General features: G+C 55.1%; 1 protein-coding gene across 2 annotated transcripts in view; it reads left to right on the top strand.

Moving 5' to 3' along the window:
* Positions 1 to 23,497, top strand: part of PTPRN2 (protein tyrosine phosphatase receptor type N2) — a 689,751-nt gene that overhangs the window by 558,628 nt on the left and 107,626 nt on the right. For both annotated transcript variants that reach the window (XM_060021206.1, XM_060021207.1), the window contains exon 13: positions 20,258 to 20,470. In XM_060021206.1, coding sequence (XP_059877189.1) covers positions 20,258 to 20,470 — 213 coding nt within the window. The remainder of the gene's footprint in view (positions 1 to 20,257; positions 20,471 to 23,497) is intronic.

Here is a 23,497-nt window from a genome sequence, read left to right as displayed (position 1 = left end):
AAATCCTAAGCTCTATATCCCCGTGGCTGCACCGCCATGGATGAGACCCCTGAGGAAGCAGAGGCTGGACGCTACCAGAGAGATGCCCTCTGTGGAGGGGAGAGAGGGTCGCTGGCCCTCCCACCACCGCGTCTCCTAGATCGCTGAGAAATCCAGCTGTCGTGTCTGTCAGAGAGGATTTTCTAACCCAGCACACTGCCTTCCATGCCTCACACGTGCTTTTAGTTCCTTGCAGGAGGAGAGGGGCTAAAAGAGTAGTCAGAGGTCAAAATCGTCTTTGTCATTTGCTGGGAAGTAAAATTAAGCAGCTCCTTCCACACCATCAGGTTAGGAGCGTTTATACAGAATGTCCGTGACCTCTATGATCGCTTCTGCCACGCGGAGCGCGGGGAGCGTCTCATGCAGCCCCAGCAAACAGGCCTGGCTCCGTCCGGAGGGGGACTCGGCGCAGGGCAGCATCTCCCTCCGGCACGTGGCCTCCCTCCGTCAGAGGAGGTGGGATCGCAGGTGACCCTCCCAGGCTCACTCAGCATCCGGCCGTGGGTGGCCTCTCGTCGCCCTGAGAGGGGTGCCAGTTCTCAGGTGACAGTCGATCTCTATCCAGGACCCTGTGTGAGAGCCAGACCCTGGCGGAGAAAATTCATGGAAGAACACTTCCAGCTCTTGACGATCATTTTTATTGAGCCCCACTTGGTTTGTTGCTAAATTGTGACTATGACCCATAATGTGTCTGAAAGAAGGATAAAGATATTATGTACCTGCGGGTGGTTACGTTGCCTTCTTTGGTTTATGAACCTCCAAGTCCCACAGAGAGAATTATCCGTCACAAGGCACCTTCATGGCTGGCGTTAAGTGTCGAATCAATTGCCTGAGAACGTGTAATGGCAGGGCGCTCACTTCCGACGGCGCTTGTGGTCACACACGGAAGGCACGCCCGGCGACGGGCATTTCAGATGCAACCAGGGACGATGACTGTCCCAGGCCCCTCTCAGAGCCCCTCCCACGGGCTCTACACACGGTCTCCCGGGGGCCCGCGGGGCGACCCTGATGAGCTCCCGCAGTGATCGTGGCAGACACGCAGGAGGGACGTGGGCGAGGGTGGATCACAGACAGCACCCTCTCGAGGGGAAGGGCAGGAAGTCTCACTGGATGGGGAAACCAGGTGTGGAGGGAAGGGAAGCCGTGCAATCAGGGGGCACGATCACAGCAGGGAAGGCCTGGCTTTCAGGGGAAGCCGGCCGCAGAGCCCAAGGATGGGCACCGGCCACTCCCCTCGGCTTCTACAGAGTCAATGTCAGCGTCCTAGGGACTGTGGTTTCCCCACCTTTTCAGCGACATTTGCAGAAACTGGATATAACCATGAGGATTTTATCTTTGAGAATAAAACCCAAAGGTCTTAGATCTCTCACGGGTTCTTTGTCTCTGAAGTTGCGTGAGGAGCTCTGGGTCTGATGCTGTTGGAAGGAAGAGTTATCTGCTGCCGTAACCAATGCAGAGGGCCCGGGAGCCTCAGGGATCCTGTCCAAACGCAGCCGTTTGCTGTCGCTGCCACCGCATGGCGTCCAGGGGGTGTGATTTGGACACGCTCCCCACAATGACCTGCACCGTGCGGTGGAGCCTCGCTCTGTGCCTCTGGCCTGTCCCTGGATCTGGGGAGACACGAGTGACCGCTCAGGGTCCCATCACCCACCAGATGCACAAGCACAGGTGGCAAGAAGCACTAGTGCCCACACCCTCGAGTGGATCCTGCCCACAGTGCTTCCGCGAGCGAGACACACGGCCACACTGGCTTCCGTGTCCTTGTCTGGAAAGCAGAGGTGAGCACAGATCTGACCACAAAGGATCGTTGTCAGTTTTAAGGAAGACGCCTCGTGCAGTGCCCGTGGGCTGGGACGTTGGCACAGAGTTCATGGTTCACAAGCGTGGTCAGGGCAGGTTCCGGTCGGGAAAGGGCTGTTCTTAGACGGCAGGTGTTTAACTTTGAAAGTGACAGAGCGATGGAATGGACACGGTAAACCCCAATAAATGCAGCATCAGCAGGGCCCTAGGCTCCAGGACCTGCCCGACATGTGCTTTCCCAGGAGGAACTAGTGCACCGACCTGAGCTCTCTCCTCCTTCCTCCGGATGGCCCCAGGAGAAGCTGCCAGACCAGGAGGTGCAGGGGGGTCCCCGAAGCTGGGGCGACACGTCCTTCCCAGTTCAGACATTCGGTGTCTGCATACCGTTGGGCTGGTGCACCCCCTTTATTGCAGATGTTTTTTCCTCTTTGTATTTTTACTACTGAATTATATCTCCTTAAGCTACAGCTTCAGCATTTGTCTGAACACAGAATTTCCGTTTCCCTCCGTGGAAATGAAGGTGGAGCCCACACAGTGGAGAAAATGATAATAACAAGTAGCGAGACAGGCCCGGCGCTGACCTCCGCCCTCCTCCGTGGCTGGACCTCTCTTCTGACCCTTCCCACAAGCCCACGAGGCGAGTCCCACCTCATCATCGTTTCCGAGGCAGCGAGAAACTGAGCCCCTCGCTCGGGTCAGAGTCAGGAAGTGTCAGAAAGGGGTTGGAATCCTTTCTCTAAACACCACACGGGGTTGCCCCCGGGCCCCGTGATGTGATCAGGAGTTTCTCAGCAGGCAGCACTGAAATGTAAGAGAAATGACCGTCCCGGTCACCTTCACCCCACGCAGGACGGCAACAGAAATTCCAGTTCGAAAGTAAGAGCAGCCACTTAGCTAGACGCCAGCTGAGCTCTTCAGGGGACCCCAGAGCCCGTCGTGATGAGGGGCTCGGAACGGCTGCTGCACTCGGCCGCACCAGCATCACGGAGAGAGCAAAGGTGATTCGCGGGAGGCCGCTCCAGCCAGCGGCTCTCCGGGCCCCTGGCGTCAAGGGGGCAGGATGTGGAGGGTCCGGCCCCCTCCACGTCGGCCCCCGGCATCCAGTGTGATGGGCGGGCAGGGGGCAGCTGCTGGGAGTTGAGCAATGACAGGGCTTGACCTGCGGGGACAGCCAGCCTGCGTGGGCCAGGACTCGCAGAGAGGCAGCTGTCTCAGCTGGGACCCGCACACAGGCCTTGGAGGAAGGTCCATCTGGGGACGTGCCCAGTCGGCCTCTTCCAGACTCCGGGAGCGGCTGGACTTTGCCTGCAGAGCCTCCTGACGCCGTCACTGTCCTTTGCGGCACAGCGGTGCCCGAACGCGGCATCTGAAGACCGCGGCTGTGGGCCCGGCCCGACTCACGGCTCTGGGGGTCCAGAGCGTTGGCCCCCCGCCTAAGGAGGCCGTTCCTGTCACAGGGAGGCCGGCTTCCCCGGGGCCGGGAAGATGTGTCACCTCCTCCTTGGAGCAGCTCCCATCACTGTGCCGGATTCCACCCGCCGGCGTCCAGTCCCCGGGTCCAGCCCCCTCGGGCGGCCCGCGGCGCCGGCAGCTCAGGAGAAGCAGGCCTAGTGGGACTCCAGTTACTTTCCACAGGTAGAGACTCACGAGGAGTCTCTACCAAACTTTCTGGAATGCAGTTATATTCTTATCTTTTTAATTTTAGTCCAGGGCCAGTCCTCTCCTAGGACCTGTCCTGTTTCACAGTAGCAGCGGCTGGAGGCCAGCGATTCCGGCCACGCGGCGTGTAGGGCCTCTGACGCCCGTGGGCGCCCGTCCCCTTCAGCAGGCAGAGAGCGGAGGGCAGGTGTTTCTGAAGTGGCGCAGCTGTTCTTTCCTGGTTGTGTGCGTTGTTGTAGCAGTCATTTGACAAAGATCAGTTTTTTAAAGCCACAGCTATGTAGACGTGATCAAGAGAGGACACCGTGACCTGAGTGAGTGTGCCCTTCACACTGTCAGAACGGGCCATCCCGGGTTTGCTGGAAGTCGCAGGAGGAGCCAGCGGCCTGGGGCCCTCGCCACGGCTGGGCCACGCCTGGCGTCTGCGGGGGTCGAGGGCCCCAACTGGGGACAGGAGGCTTTGCACGCAGGGCAGTTGGGTAAGAGGACACGGCGCCTCTGCCCACCGTGGACCTTCCTGTGTGGTGAGCGCAGTGCCCATGCCGCCCGGCGCCAGAGCCCATCCTGCCCAAAACCCCTGCCCTCCCGGGACAGGGGCCGCGCGGGACCGTGGGCGCCGCTGGGGCCCCGGATGCGGTGGCGGAGGCCAGGGGGCCGCGTCAGAGGGCGCAAGGACGGGCACGTGAAGTGGCATCTGTGGCGCCGATCCTTTGGTGACGGGTGCCAGAGCGACAGCAACGGTAAAGCCTGTAAGATGCCCGCAATCTCGTTTCATAGAAGACTGAGACAGCGCCAGCTGTCTTTTCCAAAGACAATTATTATTACTGAATGAACAGTTATTACTATTACGGGGAGTTTGGGAGGAGCCGATGGCGCCCTCACTGCTCGCCCGGAGCTCGCAGGGTCCGTGGTGAGAAACCGAGTTCTCCCTGTAAAATGGTGTGTGCACAAGTCTGTGCGTGCACGTGCACACGTGTGTGATTGTGTGTGTGTGTGTTTACTGATGTTCTAGCCTTGACCAGCTTGGGACACTTAGTTTACCTCTCAAAATTTTGGTTTTCTCATCTGTGAAAATAGAAATAGCAACGCACAAATCCGGGGCTTCTGGGGGGCCTCCGGGGGCTCCATGAGCCCCACGTGGAAAGGCAGCAAACAGGGCTCAGGTCGCTCAGCCCTGCTCATCATGGGGTTCTCTTCTCCATGTGCACAAGTGCACACATGTATGTGAGATGGCGTGTGTCAGATGCTGTATGCACTTGCGTACAAGATATGTGTACGTGTGTGAGATGATGTGTGAGAGAGGATGTGTGTTCACATGGGAGGTGATGTGTGTACATGGACGTGAGAGGACTGCATGCATGTGACATGGCTGACACGGTTGTAGACGGTGTGTGGCTGTGTGAGGTGGTGTGTGCCCGTAGGCGAGACGGTGTGTCTGCCTGTAGGCGAGACGGTGTGTGTTCCTGTAGGTGAGCCTGCGTGTGTGCGTGTAGGTGAGGTGAGGTGTGCACATGTTTGTGAGAGGTTGACAAATCAGGAGCACCCAGTTATTCTGAAGGCAAGGGATTCAACATAGGGTTTCAAATAAGAAACCTTGAGCTCAAAGCACGGGGGCTGGGGGAGCAGTGTCAGGGGCAGGGGTTCCTAGATGCGGAGCCAGTACTGGCAGCCGACACAGGGGCCTGGTGTGGGCAGCCAGGAAGCAGGTGCTCTGAACGCACCAGCTTGGTTGGTTGGAGGAACGGGAGCCAACCTTCGATGGATCTGAGGAAGAGTTGGTGCAGGTCAGAGTGAGAAGAGAAGGGGGTCAAATGGATTGAGGTGAGGATCCCGAGGACACGGGACACAGGACGAGCCTGCACTGGTGCAGGTGGGGCCAGGAGTGAGGTCAGAGCACATCGTGGCCTGAAAGAAGGGACAGACCTGATCACGGGAGGACGAAGGATAAGAAAGCCTCTAGCCTCACCCCAAAGAAGGACATTCAGGACAGAGAGGCCGTTGTCATGGAAACCGGGACACCCAATGGGAGAGAAGGAACTGAGTCTATTCTGAACGTGCTGAGCCCACAGGGCCTCTTATTCTCCCGACTGTCACCTGGGGAAGCCGCCCTTCTCCCCACCATGCCAGTGTGGCTGCCACATTTAGGCACTGCTTTTGTAAATGGCCTTTTAAAAAATATTCTTAATGGTCAGAAGTGATCTTTCTTTAAAGGTTTATTTTATTCTTAAAAATACTCAAGAGCCATTTGGAAATAAGAACCATGAAATAGGGGGTGATCAGGTTAAATAATAAGGTCTTGGAGGAGGCAGAAGCACAAAATGTTAGAAAACGTAAAACTAGATTTCGAGTTTGTTTGAGCGTATCTTCAGATAATTCTGAATGAGGACTTCAAATATGACAGAGAAAGGTCGAAGTAAATATGTAACTTCCTAAGGTGTTTGAACTGAAAGATCTCAGGAGACTATATATATATATATATATATATATATATATATATATTAGTTTTGCAAAAATTTTTACAGCTGTCTCAGTACATGGTAGCACCCTATGTAAGATGACCTGCTCATTTGTACCCTACTTGCTAAAACGTGAATGTGCATAACACTGCACCCACAGGGGAGATTCGACCATTTTTTACTCAGTTGGCTACTGGGCGGCTGTGGGGGAATTCATACGCAATTCTGAAGGGCCATCACTGGATTTCTCAGAGTGACAGCTAACCCCGAACCTTCTGGGACTGCTCCATGTTGTGTCAGAAAGACAAGCCGCTGGCTCTTTCCAGAAACTTTGTCCCCATTAGATCTCGATACTTGTACACATGTTTGCGATGTAAAATCAGAAGCTATCATCACTTTATAGTGATTCATCTTCCGCAGGCTTCAGGTACTGAGCCAACTTGTCAGGCTGTGACAGTTTTACATTTAATGGGAGCCCATTTTCATACATTAAGGCACACGTCAGTGTTTTCCTTAAAAGTATATTTGAACAGGAGAAAGCTGAAGTGCATAATTATGAAATAAACATTTGCTTGAATTGTTGTTCTACTTTTAATTCCAGAGTAATTTCAGGAAAAAAACTGTTTTCCAAACAATTACAGTGGACATGTACTATGTAATTGACAAAGTATGTGGAAGCACTTTTAACCCAAAAAGAGAGAGAACCCACACATTCTTCATAGCACTACTGTGTTTCATCTGTAGATAACGGCATGATTTAGCCATTTTCAAAAAAAGTTAGATTCTTGTTCAAGCGGTAATGAGTCTTTCTTGCAAACATTCGCTCTAAGGAATTTTAGCTCAGTTTTGTGAAGAAGAATAAAATCTAGTCATGAACATACAATATATTTACTATACTGGACATCAATTATTAAATATGTATTTTATAGCTTTATTTTGTAAATAATAAAAGGTTAGATCTTTACAAAGAGGGAAATTGAAAGTAATACATCTTCTAGACTCTAGAATCTAGAGAATAAAAAACAAATTAAACTGTAGGGAGACTGCTCTGTTTGTAAACATCTGTCCGTATGAAGAGTTTTTCAAAATGCTACTTTTAATGGACAAACCATTAATAGTCATAATCAGGTTTTGAAGCTTTTCTTGTCCTTACAGGAACTGTAATTTCAAAGTTTGAAAAAGAAAATCTAAAACAAATTCCTACATATTTGTTAACCAGTCCTTCAAGCATAAATTCTTGCTGAAATACATTTTTTGGTTTTAATACAATGGTTTCATGTGACCCTGTTAGGCCATTGGAGGGAGTAGCACCTCTATTTCATAACAGAGTTCCTGTTTTTGTATTTTGAAAATTCTAGATCGATCTGAATATAAGCTGAGATGAGAATAATAAAAGCTGAATTACGTTGGTGATTTTCTCTCTGTTTTGAGGAAAGAATTCAGATTTTTCCTGAAATAAAGTAAACGATTTGAACGAATAATTTTATTATTTCTCCATTCCTCTCCATTTTAAAGATTTTATCGCAATACGTTAAAGTTGCTCAGGTGTCACCCCAGCTGGTGAATTTGATTGCCCTGCTTCCAATATGCAAGGGAGACTGGTGAGGAATCTACTCAAATGCAGCCCCTCTTGTTGCAATGGACTTGGCTTCTGTCTCCATGAATAAGGACTTGTCATTAGTGTCTAAAACTCTTCCAAATATTGTCCTTGAAAATATTGCTTTTCACAACTAATGCGGTTCAATTGAGTCATCTATACTGACCTGTGCAAGCATCCTTTTTAGAAAATTATCTCAGTGACAGTTACTGTTTCACTAGGAGGTTGACCAATAAAACATCTTGCTTTTCAAAATTCATTCATTGATATAAAATGTTATTTTCTTTAACATTATATCGGTATGAAAATACAGTATACGCATAGCTACAGTATGAAAAGGATCAAATTTCACTTTTATAACTTAAAATCATTTCTATAAATGGATTTACAAATCAAAAATATTTTAAATATAATTCATGTACCATTATATTTTTTAAACAAAATTGCTTCAGATTTTCTGAAATCAAGCAAGTATCCCAGAAGGTCTTTTTGCCACTTTCTATCTTACCATAATATTGAGAATTCCTGATGTTTCCCATGACAGTCTTTCTCTATTTTGTTTTAAAATACATTTTCTCTGATAATTTAGTTCATTGGAAATTTATTCTGATCAGTTAAATGTGTGATCTATAACAGTTTGGTGCTCCCTAAGTTGAAAATGAGATTTCTAACACAGAACATTAGGTTTACACATAACAAATGTGAACTGCACTTTAAAAGAAGTCTTAGCAAGATCAACATATCATTTTCAACTAAATTGTTTAGATATTTTGTAGGTTTGGGTGAATTTTACATATACTTCTTATTCATCAGCTAAACAATCCTAATTTCTATATGAATAATATACGCATCAGATATAAATGATTCAATCAACATGCCTCTCAAAAACATTTTGCATCATGTTTAAAAGTTTTCTCTGAAAATGTCATTGAAATTTATTATTAAATGAAGTCTAAGCTCTCATGACAAAAAAAAAAAATCCTAACAGCACCATTCATTCTCCAAGATATTAGCTGAACCTAGTCTTACATTGTTGTCAAAACACTTTCCTACTAAAGTATTTTTAAGAATTAAAAGATAGACACATTTTTCCTGCCCTGGATGTAAGAAAGCATTTTTAAATAAAGGGAAATAGAGTGAAAATCTGGTGGATTAATTTATCCGTTTCTGAAACAGACTAGAAGGATCAGAACCTAAAATACAAATACATTCTTTTAATGAATTTCCTGGGCAACCCGTTCATCTCTAAGCTCTGGGAGCGAGGGCTCCGGACTCAGACGCTGCGTCCTGGGGGGGGGGCGGGGAGGAAGGTGTGGGAGTACTTGACAAGCGCTACCCCACGAAGAATACACTGTGGTGTGCACCAAGGCGTGGGTGAGAAAACAGACTTTTCTGCTCATAAAAACCTGCATTAAGAGTTTAAGGCCCTTCTAACTGTTTAAAAAGTGACCACAGGCAAACTTGAACTGTGCCACCATCGTGCCACCCACCCTTCCTGAACGCACAAGAAAGACAGGACATTAAATTCAGATTAAATCGGGAATGTGCTGCTTTGAGGTTGGAAGTGAAACCCTTTGGGACAACTGAAAAACTAGCTAAATAAAATGAATGTATTTGCTTATTATTTACTTATTTAACATGTCATATCGTGTTTGTATGGAAAGCAGGACAGTATCTGACTTCGAGCTGCACGCCCTCTCTGGGGTCGCCGACCCTCTGACCGCCCCCAGGGGCCCTGGACGACGCGGCTGGGGTCCTCCTCGCGCTGTCTGTCGGGCCTCCCCTCGGGCCGCTCCCCTGGCCATCCGAGCAGGGTCCTCACAGCCGGTTGTGGCTCCTGGCGATCGAGGGCAAGGAAAGTGACAGGGGCGTGCAGCGGGCGGCCGGCCGGCGAGGAGGGTGCCGCCGAGGCCGGGCCCCTCGCGGGCTCCCGGAGCCTCTCGGCGCCTCACCGCGGATTGGGAGCTCGCGCAGGTTCCCCTCCAGCGCGGGTGAGCAGGCCGGGCGCTCCCCGAGGCGGCGCGGTCCCCGGCCCCGCGAGCCCCGCTGCCCCCGCGCCAACCCCAGGTGCGCCTGGCGGACCTCTGGCCAGCCGGGGAGGGAGGCGCGGCCGCACCGGCCGCCCGGCCCCGGCCCGGCGCGCCGCGCCCCGGGAGGCACCGCGCTGGGTCTCCGTGAAGATGCACCGACCGCGCTCACTCCCGCCAAGTCCCAGGGCCCTGTTCGCAAGGCAGGCGGGCCGACAGCGAGGGCCGGGCGCCCAGGTGCCCCCACGGCCGAGCACGGGGCCTGGGCACGTCCCCCCTGCCCGCCCCCGTCCCCCCTGCCCGCCGTGTGCCTGGCGCGGCGTCTCCTGACCGCCCGGAGTCCCCAGCACCTCAGAAAAGGCCGGCCCTCCTGTCCCGGAGAGGACGTCCCCGGCCCCGGCCCCCAGCGTCCTGAGATCCCCCCACGCGGGCTGAGGCGGCCCGGGAGCCCACTCCCCCGCACACAAGCGAGCGCGCGCGCGCACAGGCGGTTGCTATGGAGAGGCCGGTTCCCAGCCAGGCTGAGGGCGGCAGGTCCCCTCCCGCAGGCCTCCCCTCCCTGCCGGCCCCTCTGTCCGCAGTCCTACCCCCTCCCCCGGCCGGGGCTCTACGGGGCCCCTCCCGCTTCCTCCCCTTCCCCCTCCTCTTTCCAGGAGGTACCGGGCCGACCCGGGCCCCCCGGAGGGCAGCAGGGAGGAACAGCCAGTCGGGTCTTGGTCCCCAGGTGGCGCGGGGCGTGGGCTCCGGGGATGGGAGCGATCCGGCGGCTCGCGGGAGGCCCGGCGGGTGGACAGAGGACGGGGGGTCTGTAGGCCCTGACCCGGCGTGGGGATGCGAGAGCAGGGGTGGCTCCCCCTTCCTGGCCTGCCGGCTGTCCGCGGGCGGTGTGCGCCGTGGTGGGTCGCTGGAGTGGAGCCGCGGTGCCCCTTTGGCCGCCCCGGAACTGAGTTTCCCCTCGAGCTTCTCGAAGCCCGGCGAAGCGGCCAGCAGGCCTCCAGCCCCCGCGAGCTCGGGCCGCTCAGGCCTACCGAGCCCGGGTTCTCGGAAGCGCTCGACTCCCGGCCCCTAGAAATAGCAAATGCAAGTAGATCTCAGCTTAGGCCTTCGGTCAGAGGAAGCGAGTCCTTCGGACACTTTAGACAGAGGCAAGCACTTCGCAGGCACTCGTGCCCGGAGCCCTGGCCCGGGGAGGGCGGGCCGGGCGGTTAGGCACTTCTGTTTCCGCGAGGGGAGCGCGACGGCGGGGACCCTCGGCGCGGGGCAGGTCTGGGGGCAGCGCCCGGGGGAAGGGAGGGGGGAAGCGGTGCGAGCTCGCCCGCGGGGCCGACCGGGCTGGGGGCGGGGGCCGCGGCTCTCCCGGGCCCCGGGGCCGCCGGGTGTGGGCAGAAGGGGCGTCGGGCGAGGAGCGGCCGCCGCCTCCAGCTGTCCCGAGCGCGGGAACAATGGGGAGGCGGTGGGAGAGGGGCACTGGGAGGAGGGCGCCCGGGTTTCCAGAAAAGGAGAAACTAAAGAGCCCTCCACAGACTGTCATCTGCATGTGACAAGATCTCCCCCCCACTCCTTTCTTTCTTCCCCTTGTGCCTGCAGCTGTGGGCCTCGAGAGCGCATTGTACGCACAGATGTTGGGTTTCAGCTCTCGCGCTAGGCTGCTCGGCGGGGGGCGCCGCGCACCGGGGGTGCCCCGACCTGTGGCTGCGACCAGGGGTCCAGAGCGGGGAGAGTGGGGGTGAAAGGGCGGGGGAGCGGCCGCAGCGACCGCGAGTCCGCGGGAGGCCGCTCACCAGGCCCAGACGGTCTGGTCGCCCCCCAGGCCCCTGCTTGGCCTCGGGCGCCGCCGGCCCGACTTAGAGTCGCGCCCTGGGCCCGCGCCCGGGGTCGGGGAGCTTCGGGAGGAGCGAGCGACTGAGAGCGCGGCCTGCGACCTCGCTCCGCTCCTTCTGCGGGGCAGTGGGCCAGGCCGGGCCTTTGACCTGGGGAAGCGAGGACGCAGCTCGATTCCTTCCTTTCCCCGCCATCCCGTCCCGACGTTTTGGGCTGGCGGCCCGCATTTCGCCTGGACCAAATGGCGGCAAAGTTCTCAGTAGTTCCTGCGTCCGGCAAGGCGCTTTGTAGGCGCCTTCGAGACCTAAACACTCGAGCGGGATTCCTATAAGGGGCGGGGGGCGGGGGCGTTTACTCGCGATTTGCCCGGCGTCATTGGCCAGCTTCAATTTGGAAAGGGAGCAAAAGGCCCCCAGGGCAAAAGTGTCAAAACTAACTCGGAAGAAGGATGTATCCTGAGTTTTTCTCTTGCAAAGAGTTTCGACGCCACCCCTCCCATAGCAGAGGTCACAGCAGGGCCGTGCAGGTTGACATTTCTTGCCGTGTCCCCTCTCCCCCGGGTGCTACCCTGAACTTGCCCAGTCTGAAGTGCGACTCGAACGATGAAAGGGAGAAAGGCTGAAAAGAAAGAAAAGGCGAAGGCCCGGGCTGCCGCGCTGTACAAATGACTGACAAAGCCGATGTCCATTCATAGTCTCGGGCGGGAGAGGGTGTTTGGAGAGCCGCGGCCCCTTAGCCAATTGCTGTCAGCAACCTGTGTGTGTGCGGGGGGGACATCGCTATAGCAACCGGTGGCTGGGCCGCGAGCCGCGCCGCCGCCGGCCGCGTGCGCGCCGGGCCGGATATAAGGCGGGGCGCGGCGGCCGCGCAGGATGGAGCTGCGCGCGCGACCGGTGGCCCTGCGGGGACCGTCCCGCGCCCGGCCCCGCGCCCACCCTCTCCGCGCCCTGACCCGAGCGCCTTGCCCTGGGGCCGGGCCCCGGCGGAGCGCACAGAGCCCGGCCGAGCGGCGGAGCAGAGCTGCGGGCTCCGAGCTGGTGCGGCCGCCGCCACGGCCCGTGGAGCTGCGGCGCGCGGCACCTTTGTCTCCGCCGGCTGCCAGAGAAGTTTGTGGTCAGAAGCAGGATGGCCCCGCTCGTCTGTGGCTCCGGCCCAGGGAAAAAGGCTGACGGCGGTGATGGCGCCGCCGCTGCCCGCGGCCGCCGCGCCCCGAGGCCGTTCGGCCGGGCACACGTCCTCCTCTCCTCCGGCTTGGGCGCCCGGCGCCCGCCCCGCTGCAGGTAACCAGGGGCGCGGGGCCGGGGCGTGGGCACTGGTGGGGCCGTAGAAGGGACAGGGGCCAGGTTGGGGGCCGGAGGGAGCGGGAGAGACCCACCGAGGGCATCGCCAAGGCATGTAGGTGGCGCGGCGAGGAACCGGAGCCTGGTAAGGGTGGAGGGTGCGCGCGGGGCGGGGGGCGGGGGCGGGGGCGGGGTGAGGGGCTCGGATGGGCGACCTGGGCGTCGGAGAGCCCAGTCCTGGGGCTAACTGACTCGCAGCAGGCTGCCTGTCAAGTGCTCTGTTTGGCCGGGGAGGTCTGCGTCTGAGGTCATTCCCCAAGTGGGACAGGGGTGGACATCCCGTGGTGACCCGGTCGGTGGCAGTCCCACCCCAGAGCTCCCCGCGAAGACGGGCTGGGCTGGGGCCACTGCCTCTCGGACTCCGCATCGCCAGCCACTCCGGGCGGTTCGGACCAGCGAGAGGGCGGGGGCGGGGGCGGGGGTCGCAGATGGGGAGGGTTGTGGGAAAAGATGAAGGACGGGATGAGCAGCCGGCGTGGAAGGGAACCAACGTGGGAGCATTTTCCTCGCAGCCCGTTTTGGGGCGCTCTTCGCCCTTCTTATCGGGGCCGGAGCGCGCCTCTGTGCTGTCGAGGCGTTCCAGTTAGAGGACGCTGGATGGGCACCCAGGGAGGAGAGTGCCAGGGGCAGGTGGGGCCGTGTGTGGGAGTGCAGGGTTCTCTGATCTCCCCGGTCCGGTGGAGAACGCCTCCGAGCGGCCACCTCCCCTCCCCCAAAAGGAACCGGCGCTGTCTCGGCGCCCTCCCCGGTGGGGCGGCCGCGCGCTTGCCAGAGAAACTTCTGACGCGGAGCTGTTTGAAGGAGGGACTTTATTTATTGACTGCCTGTGTGGTTCTGAAGTGGGACTTGCCTCGGGGTTTTACAGAAGCCTCGGTCTCGGTCGGGGCCGTCGGGCAGACCCCGAACTAGGGGTTGAAACCTCAGCAGAAGAGATCCTGTGGAGCCGGAGCCGGACTCCCGCCCTTTTGTGTCATCAGTGCTCAGAGGTCGCTCCACGCTGGACGGCTGGGGGTGTCTGTCACAGTCACCAGTGCCTACTGCACCCCCAAACGCACAGCCGGAGGGTGGCCAGGAGCCATCGGCCGCAGCGGGCACGGTGCCCCCGCCAACCGCCCAGCTCCCCGGCCCGGCCCCCGGCCCCTGCCCCCGCGTCCTCCTGCTCTGGGGTCCGGTGGCCCCGCTAAGTCCGCAGACAGCGGCCCCTGGTCGGCACCGGGGAGCCTCCCCGCCTGGGGTCAAGGGCGCTGCGGGGCCCAGTGGTCTTCGGCAAACCGGCCTTCTCTGGATGAATGAGAACGAAAGTGCGAGGCGGTGAAGGTTTGCGTGCAGGAGGGACACGGAAGCTCCCCTCTCTTTATCAGCCTCGGAGGGGCCGCCCGCACGCAGCTAAGCACACCCCGCTTGGCTCCCGAGACGGGCGGCGAGGTGAGGCAGGGGACCTGTGCGGCTCCGCGGGGCCCGGGGTGGGCGGGCGTCGTTGGGCACACTGATCCATGCCCCGCGGCCGGCGCGCTTTGTGGCGGGAGGGGCTGGGCCCCCCGCACTGTCCCCGCGGGAAGCGGGCTGGGGCCGCCTGGGGACCCCTCCGCGCTGTGAATACCGCGGCTCCCAGGAACCCTCGACCCTTTGTGTCCGGCGCTGCGGTCCGATCTTTCCCACCTCGATGCGGATCGCCTACAGGAGAAAGGCGGGAGGGACTGGGAACGAGAAGTGAGAAAGCCGGGGCCTGTCGAGGGGGAGGGGCCGAAAACGGCCGTGCGCCCCCGGGACCCGCGCTCTGGGCGGCGCCGCGGCAGGGTCCTGACCCGCGACGCCAGGCGAGCCTCCCAGAGGCGACTTCTAAGCCTCCGCGAAGGAGAGAAGCAGAAACCCCAGTGCTGAAAAGGGCTTGATTCTTGCGGAGGGAAAACTCCTTCCAGAGCACGGGTGACCCAGGGGACGCCTGACCCCGGGGGCGCGCGCCCGGGCCTGGGCAGGCCGCGGGCCGACTGTACGCTTCTGCAGCGCGGGCCCCCGGCCGCGCTTCAAGCTTATTGGTCGGGTTTGAGTTTGGATGCGATAAACATGCCGAGGGAGCCTGAGAGGTGGCCGGGCCGGCTTTCTCTCCGGTCGGGCCACGTCGGTCCCTTCTCGGAGGGTCGCCCTCTGTTTCCCCCGAGACAATTTGCTGCTTATCAAGCTCTGCTAAAAATCAGTTCACACGGGGGTGTTTTTCCCACTTTCAACATAAATATCGTAAATCTTCCCTGACACCTGAAAACAGAGTATTTCCCCCAAACTGATCTTCTAGGAGTGCTTAAAGATGCAAACAGACACTTTATAATCTTCTGTGTGTCTACTTTTACGCCTATGCCTGAACAATACCTCATAAATAGACGATTTTAAAACAGCGTATCCCCACTTTATTTTCATTGAGGTTTATATTTAAGAATAATTGTTTCTTGGAGATTGTTTTCTTTTGCCCATATAAGCTTTTTTTTTTTTTTTGGCTACTTGAATGGCAGATTTGCAAGTACAATTTCATCTGCACAAACGAACAATAGCCTTCAGCTGCACAAAGGATTCCTCCCACCCTGAATTCAGACCGCAATGCCTCTTGCTCTGATAATAGCTTCTGAAAAGATTTTGTAATGCAGAGAATTAATACATGATTATTTCCGCCTGACTTCTCTCATTTATTAGAATTCTGTGGCCAGTTCCAAATTAAAAATAGTTCAGTTAACAGCTTTAAAAAATACTTTTAAAATATTTTAAGACACCCCCCCAATATTTTTAAGTTTGGTCATTCCTGTGGCCTGAAAGCTGTTAAAATTTTTGATCGGCTTTAAAGTGATAGTTACTATATCTTAGTAAATATATCTTAGTAAACTTAGCGTGAAATTTCCAAATAATTCTAAGATGGTTCATCTGGGAAACCAAAGACAGACTTGTTTTTAACCATTCATTAGTCTCTGAAATTAATTTCTAAATTTTACAGAGAAAAAGATCTTTACAATTATAGGAACATAAAAGTGCAGAGGAACACGGGATACGGCTGGGTTTGCAAATCAGATTCTTTAGAAATGATGCAAATGAAAACATCCACAATATTAGAAGTTTAGTATCAATGAAATTGCTGCATGCCTGTGCCCATAAGTTTTTGGGTACAAGTGCGTTTTAAAATGGAAGCCAGTGATTTCGATAATGAATTGCTCTTGCTAACTGGTTGCGTAGCACAGCCTTGGGAAAATGCTACATTTTTCTACCCGTCAACAAATATTTTTTACCATGAAGTTATATATTGGTGTGGCTGCCTCACAATCAAGTTCGGGTATACAATGTTCTTTTTTCCTCTTTCTTCTTTTATTTTAGGCTTACCACGTGGACAGCTTAAAAAAAAAGTTTTGAAGGCATTTTGCCATAAATGGCAAAGAAGATAAAGGAAGCCCCAGGCACCTTCACTTATAAGCACAGATCAAAATAGTTTAAATAGGTCAGGACAATGTCTGCAGATTCTAAGAGCAATTCCACTGATTGCCTCTGTGGTCACATATGCATTTCAAATCACAGCTTTTGCAATATTTTATATTCTAAGTTCAAGGAGCTGCAGGTGGAGATGGTTGAGTGGAAGAAATATGCAATGTGCTTCAGTTTACTCTCGGTGCCTCTAACCTGATATAAAGTTGACTTACTCTTCCTGATTCTTATAAAAAATCATACTTTTCCTGCTTCTGCAACTTAGTATTAAGTGCTTGTATATGTGTCGCCTGCACCCTGGGGTACACAGACACCCCGTGCTCCCTGTGTGACCAGGCTGCTTGGGACGGCTGCTTCCTCCACCTTCCCCCTCACCCCTCCCCTGCTCCAAACTTTCCGGGGGGTGGGAGCTGCCACTGTACAGAAGGAGGCGGCCTGACTGTAAATGTCAAAGTCATAAATATTTAAACATTATTTTCTTTCAATTTCAAGTCAAGACTGACAAGATGCCTCTAATTAGTGGAGGGCTCTCGGCAGGGCTCAGCGCCAGGACAAGACTGCAGGAAAGCACCTGTAGTTACAGCCCCTCGGCCTGGGGGAGCAGGGACCCAGGTCACTCCTGGGCAGGACAGAGGGTCAGACTCACTTTTAAGCAAAGGCACCCGTTGCTTTCTCTTAAATCTCCTGGTTAGCAGGGGTCCCTTAAGATTTTTTTTAACTCTACAATAAAGAAAGGCTATACAATAATCATAGTTATTTAAACTCAATCACTGTGCCGAGGACGGAGTTCACGCTCTTTAATTTTTTTAAAAAAGTGTAAATTTTTATTTCTTCCGGGATTCCTCAGTCCTGACTTGCAGCCAAGCGTTTTTCCTCCCCGCGTGACCCTCCCGACAGCACTAGGTAGGACGTTGGAGTCATTGAGGGCGCCCCAAGGAAGAGCGACTTTTCGGGCTCCAACCGAGGTGCCCAGGGGCCAGCGAGAGGCAGGATTCCCAGCCGGGCCCTAAGATCCTGCGGCCGCAGCGTCACAGTGGCCCAAACCGGCGCATCCCTCTCTGTCCCCAACAGGCTTCCTTCCTCTCCTGGTCAGATCCCTCCTCCCCGACCACGCCCGCCGTCCAGGCCCCTCCTTGACCCGGTGCTCGCCCTCCCCAGCCTCACCAGACCCCTCTCCTGGATGCGAGAGGACCACTGCCACCCCTTCCCTGCGGGGCAGCTCCGGCCCAGGCGGCGGGGAGCTGGACGGGACCGTAGAAAGTGGGACTCAGTGGACGTGGAGTCCCGTCCTCTTCCCCGGGAGCACCTGGGACCCAGCGGGGGCTGCGCAGCTGGCCGGAGACAGAGCGGGGCCCAGGGAGGAGGGACCCGGGCAGTCACTCTCCTTGACATTTTTCTTTGACCTCTGAGTAAACTCCAAGCGCTGCGTGAGGGGAGGCCGGGCAGGCCCCTTTCCGCTTCCCCGGCCGAGAGCGCAGCCTACGGGTCACGGTGACCGTCGGTTTCCGGCAAAAAGGGCCGAGCCGGCCGGGCGGCGACACTTAGGGCTGCCCGGCCTCCCTCCCGGGGGAGCGCCCCGCCGGGGTCTCTCCTGCCGCCCCAGACCCGGGCCAGGGTAAAGTGCGGGCGCCGCTGCCGGCCTCCTTAGAGGGCCTCTGCGCGTTCACGGCCTCCCACCTGGAACCGAGCGACAACCGGGCTACGCTTGTGCCTCTTACCCAGCGAGACCCCGCGCCTGGGCCGGACCCTGTTCAGGTCCTCAGTCCTCCGCGCGCTGGCGACCGCCCGTCGGCTGCGCACTGAGGTGGTGGCCACCCACCGAGGCGCTGCGCGTCCCCTCGGAGCCAGGCTGGTCACCGCGCGCGTGTGCGCTTCACGTCGCGGGGCAGAAGGGTTCGGGAAGTCCCCGTACCCGGGCGCGGTCAGCCACGTGGGCGCGCGGGGTCCCCCCGACGCCTGGACTGGCTCCCCTGGGGGGGGCGGGGCGGGGGCCGCCGGTCGCCTGCGCCGGGGCGGAGTGGGGGATGCAGTGACGGCTGGGGGCGCCGAGCGGGGTCTAGCGGGACGCCCCCTCCGCCGGCCGCGCGCCCTCCTTTGTTGTCCCCGCTCGTCTGCGGAGGCTCGGAGCCGGCCTCTCCCGGGAGCGGAGGAGCGCTAGTGGGGGGAGGGGCGCATCGGCGGGGTGGGAACCCGGGCGGCCGGAGCCTCGCCGGCCTCTCAGGGGAGCGTCCCGGGCCGGAGGGCTTGGAGAGGGGCGCGCTCTTCTTGAACCGGCCGCGGGAGGACGGGCGTGAACCAGCGGCACCGCGCGGGGGCCGAGGAGCCGGGCACGTGGGTGTCGGGCCCCCTCCCAGTCCGCCCGCGTCTCCGGCACCGCGGCCGGGTCCCTCCGGTTTATTTCTGCGGTTCGGCCTGTCGCCGCGCGGGGCGGGGACACGGTGCCGGGGGGAAGCGGGGCCTGCGGGGCTGGCAGCCGGCCGCCCTCCGGGTGACTTCTTTCTGGGCCGGGGAGGGAGGGGCGAGGGGAGGGGTGAGAGAGGATGGGGAGGGGTCTTCCGCCCGCCTCTCCCTCCAGGCCGAGGGCCGCGCGCCCCGGCCGCACTGGCCGGGGGGCCCCCGCGCCCCGCTCGCCCCACCGCCCGGGCGTCCCGGCTCCCTCCCCCGACCCCCCCCCCCGTCCGCGTCTCCCCCTAGCGTCCCCGCGCCTCCGTCCCTCCCGCCGCTGGCGGACCTGCTGTCCTCCTCGGAGCCTCGCATCCAGGCAAGAAAATCCGGCGTCTTTTCTCATTTCACCCGCGTTTCCATTAACCCAGTCCCGGCACCAGCTAATCCGCGGCACCGAAGGCAAAAGGAGGCTAATTAATGACCAGCTTTTCCAGTCAGGACCGGCGATAATTGCTTTGGTGGCCTTTATGATTACAAGATAAAAATGGCCCGGCCTGACATAAGAGGCCCTGTGTACACTCGGAGACAGGAGGAAATGAAGAGTTGGGAGGCTGAATACGGAGCAGAAAATTACTAATAGAAGAGAGATAATGAATAGGCCGGCCAGGCATTCATGGGGAAAAATCCATTTTGTTACCACGCGAAATTAGGTGGTGGAAAGGAGTTTGCTAATTGTTCTCATCTTGTAGCAACCAGGACTGGGGCGGGGGCGTGCATTTCTATTCATTCCCCGAGTAATTGCGGAAGGGTGTGCTGGCCGAGTCTCCACCGTCCCCTGGCGTTTTAATTGTTGCTGATATTCCTTATAATGAAGCTAATGAGGGCGCGCACTGTGCAACTTTGTGTGCATGGAGACTCGTGCAACGCGCCGAAAGGATGTTCTTACCCACCCCCATCCCGCCCCGCGAAGCAGGAGAACCCGACGGACCTGGGCTCCCTTACCTTTCACCCGCCGAGAAGTGAACTCCTGGACCATAGTGCGCCCCTGTCTCGCAGCTCCTTTCAAGGAAAAGTGCCGAGGTGCGAAGTGCGGGGTCTGTGCGGGGTGTAGACGCGGCCCAGGTCCGAGGTCTGGACGAGGGGACGAGGGGACGTGCCTTGGAAGGCGAGCGGAGGGGCTTCCGGGATGGCAACTCCCTGCAATATGTGCAAGAATATTAGCCTGACGCTTCACAGAAGCAGGCTCAGTGGTTGGACTTCTGCTGGTACCCTTACGCACAGCAGGAGCTAGGCACCCCCATCCGGTCTATCCACCCCAGCCCCACCGTTTGTGAGGCATCCGCTCCCCGCGTACCTCTTGAGAAGGGACGAAGGCTTTATTTTACTTAAGGCAGTGAATTAGCTGCCGAATACTTTATACCTTTAAGTTTGAAAAACGGCGGCCGTTAAGGAAACAAAAGTGACGCCTGTAATGACGTTCCTTGTGAAAACATTGCCGTCTGCGGCGCGCTGTGTTGAAATGACTGTAGCTTCCGGTCCGAGGGCTGCTTTCCTGGATGCCCTCCTGTTGTCTCAGTGCCAGCCCAGAGCTTTACGTTTTAGGTTGCGTTTGGAAGGGCTGGTTTTCAGGACTCATGATTCACCGGGTAGTAACCTGCCCCCTCTCCTATTCTGCAGAAAAGCAAACCCAAGCTTCTGCCTCACCAGGCAGAACGAGAGGACTCGACCAAGTTCATCGTGCTCACTCTGGTCTCCGTCGTCGCCATCGTGGCGGTCCTGCTGGCGTCCGGCGTCATCTACTGCCTACGACACAGCTCTCAGTACAGGCTGAAGGAGAAGCTCTCGGGACCTGGGGGCGACCCGGACCCTGATGCCACCAACGCCTACCAGGTAAAAAGAGACTTTTCTAAGTGCTGTTTCAGTTCCATTCACCACTGGAATGGACGGATTGTTTAAGTCGTCTTTGGCCCCTCCCCCATTCCCAGCAGTTGTTCATTTATTCATAGTTTGGGTTCTTGTGTGATGACGATTTGAAACTTCTCATTAGCATTCACGTAAATACCTTGAAACCCTAGTTTTCCTGCTCTAAATTAATCTTATGCTGTTCTGGGATGGTCTCATGTTAGCTGTGAAAGCGGGCTGCTAATTAGAAATGTGGAAAAAGTATAATACATGAATTATGTATTATCTGTTATCTTCCTTAGTTTGGCCACTATTAATAAAAAATGCCGGAGTTGCAAGACAAATTGGTTGTGTAGATGTATGAAGGTGTCTCTTAAATCATCGGCTTCCTCAGGATCTCATGTGAAAAGATCCTCTGACCTGATCTGTTGCCACCTTCGCTGTTATTTGGATAAAGTGGCATCTAAGGCCGATAGATGGAAAGTAAACCAAGGATGTCTTCAGGAGAGCAGTGGTGGAGCCATGCACTGGTGATGCAGAAACGGTCCAGACACACCTGGAAAAAAATTGGAACCAATGAGACTGAGGGGAGGAGGTTCAGACGAAACTGGACATAAAAAAAAATTCACAGAATGTTTGGGAGTTCCGTAGCACGCACTCCAGATTTAATAATGTTCGTAATGAAAACACATCTTCACGCAAGCCCAGAATATATACCAGTCAGGGCACTTGATTTCTTCTAACATAAAATATAACTCAACTCCAAGTATATTTTCCCGTCTGGGAAGGTAATTTACTTAATCATCGTTTCCTGAAGTTCAATAGATACATTTTGTAAAGCGTTTCTCCCATTGGAGTAGAGTCTTTGCTTTCTGAAGTCACATGACCGTGACATGGAATATGTCGTGTAAATACTGCATCCTGCTTTACAGTCACGGCTGTAAATGTTATCATTCTGTCATCACAGTTGCACTGCTGGGGAGCGGCTCAAGCTCTGTCTAGAACACCGCCCCCCCCCCCCCCTCAGGAGCTTGTCTGAGAGCCGCCCTGACCCTGTCTCACATAAGGTGCTGGGATGAACTGATAAAATCGCTCTGCTTAAGAGAGACCAGAAAGTGCTATTTTCCCTACTTCAAAACTCTCGGTGGTGTTGTTGAATGAAGAAAACCTCTGGTTTTCTGGAGGGGGTCAGAAGCCTGGTCAGTACGATCTTTTCTTATAAAGAAACAGCAACTTCAAATGTGTGGGAGATGGCATTTCAGGGGCTAGCTTTGCTTCAAAGCAAAAGAAAAAGCACATTTGAAGAAGCAGCTTGGGGAAAAATGTCACACAAACTAGTAAGAATGTATCCAGAAATTCTATTGAGCAGAACCAGTGTAGGCGTTTGGGTCTCTTCTGGGCCAAGCCTGTGCGGGACATAAATAAATTATCACACTAGTTCTGTTAGGTGTGTGAGAGATGGCAGATCGTACGGGCGGAGGTTTGTAGAAAGCACGGCATCCTTTGATATGCTTTGAAATTTGAATATAAAATATTGATAGAATGGAAAGGTTGGACTTGCATGCAGAAGTGACTAATTCTGACAAAAGTGCAGGTTGCAAATGCACACTTAGGACTGAGTTTGTGATAATTAACAGAAAAAAAAGCTTCCCAGTGACAGCTCTAATTAATAGTATCTGTAATTAAAATCATGCCCTTCCAGCAGGAAAATTGTTTGAATTTCTTGGAGTGACCTTTATGTGGTTCTCCTGGGGGCATGGTGGTTAAGTTGATATTGATTTTATAATGAGCTCTGGTTTGTTTAATAAGAATCTGTAATCCAGACAATAAATGAAATGTGTGCTTTTCTTCAATCCAGATTAATAATAATAATAATAAAAAGGTAGGGGGGAGAACACAGAAAAAAACTTTTCCTTTAAAAATAGGATCTAGGAAAATTTGGAAATGAAATTATTGTAAAGATTTTCTGGTGGGCTTAGTTTTGAAATTACTACAGGGCACCCTTGTGGGAACTACTTTGATTAAATGTGGAGGTTTGCCCCCTCAAAGTGGCCTGTTTACCGGTGAGAACATGCTGGCACTAGGCTGTTGTGTTGTTTTGATTTGTTTTTAGCAGAACACACTCGGGATAAGGGTGCCATGATTTTTAGCTCTCCATTTAGCTGAGTCATGGATTAAGGACTTGTAAGAGTGTAGTTACGCGTAGAAGATTGTACATTTGTGGACGAAGCAGGTATTCGTTCATTCATGTATCCATACTTTCTTAGATTTTTCTGTAACTGCCATGGAGACCCCCTTCAAGTGTAAAAACCTGTCTGAAAAGTTTTTTAAAGTATTTCAAGCACAAAACAGTCATTTTAGGACAGTATCTTGTTGCTTCCACACTTCGTTTTCAAATCATTGAACTTCTGCACTTTGCTGATTCTACAATACAGGTGAGGTTATGGATAACCTCAGTGTAATTCTCATCATGGAGTTACAAGGAAAATTGAACAATTTAATATTGTGCTTTATTTCATGGGGACATGATGGAAATATTCAATTCATTTTATAAAGTTTCTGAAGGAGAAAAAGAGTATTGTGTAAGTATAGAAGTAAGTGAATGGCCTAGGAAAGGTGGAATGGTAGGTGGCAGTGTCATAGGTTTTACCGATACTGGCATATGAGGTCACCCTTTAAACGAAAGACCTGAGTGTTCCCATGCAGGAAGGATGCAGGGCACAGGCCTTGGGAGAGAGGGGAGGGGAGGGGAGGGGCTGGTGGTCTGGAGGAGGGACTGGGTGTGTGATTCCTTCTTCCCAGAGAGCCAGAGAGGCCACGCGTCCTAATTAAACTGCACAGCAGTAGTGTCGTTGCCAGATTCTTCTAGTGGGAAGGCCCTCGTGTGGTTGGCCCTTCAGGAAGCTCTGGTCTGCGTCTTCCAGTATCCATCCCCTGCGGTCCCCGGTGGTCCGTGCCATGCCCCTGCATGCGCGTAATCCGTGGTTTGGGGTTTGAGGTTCCAGCGGACTCGTG

Source organism: Delphinus delphis, chromosome 9 (assembly GCF_949987515.2).
Source record: "Delphinus delphis chromosome 9, mDelDel1.2, whole genome shotgun sequence".
NCBI classification, from domain to species: Eukaryota; Metazoa; Chordata; class Mammalia; order Artiodactyla; family Delphinidae; genus Delphinus; species Delphinus delphis.
Note: the sequence above shows the minus strand (reverse complement) of the source record. Positions and strands in the feature narration are given on the sequence as shown.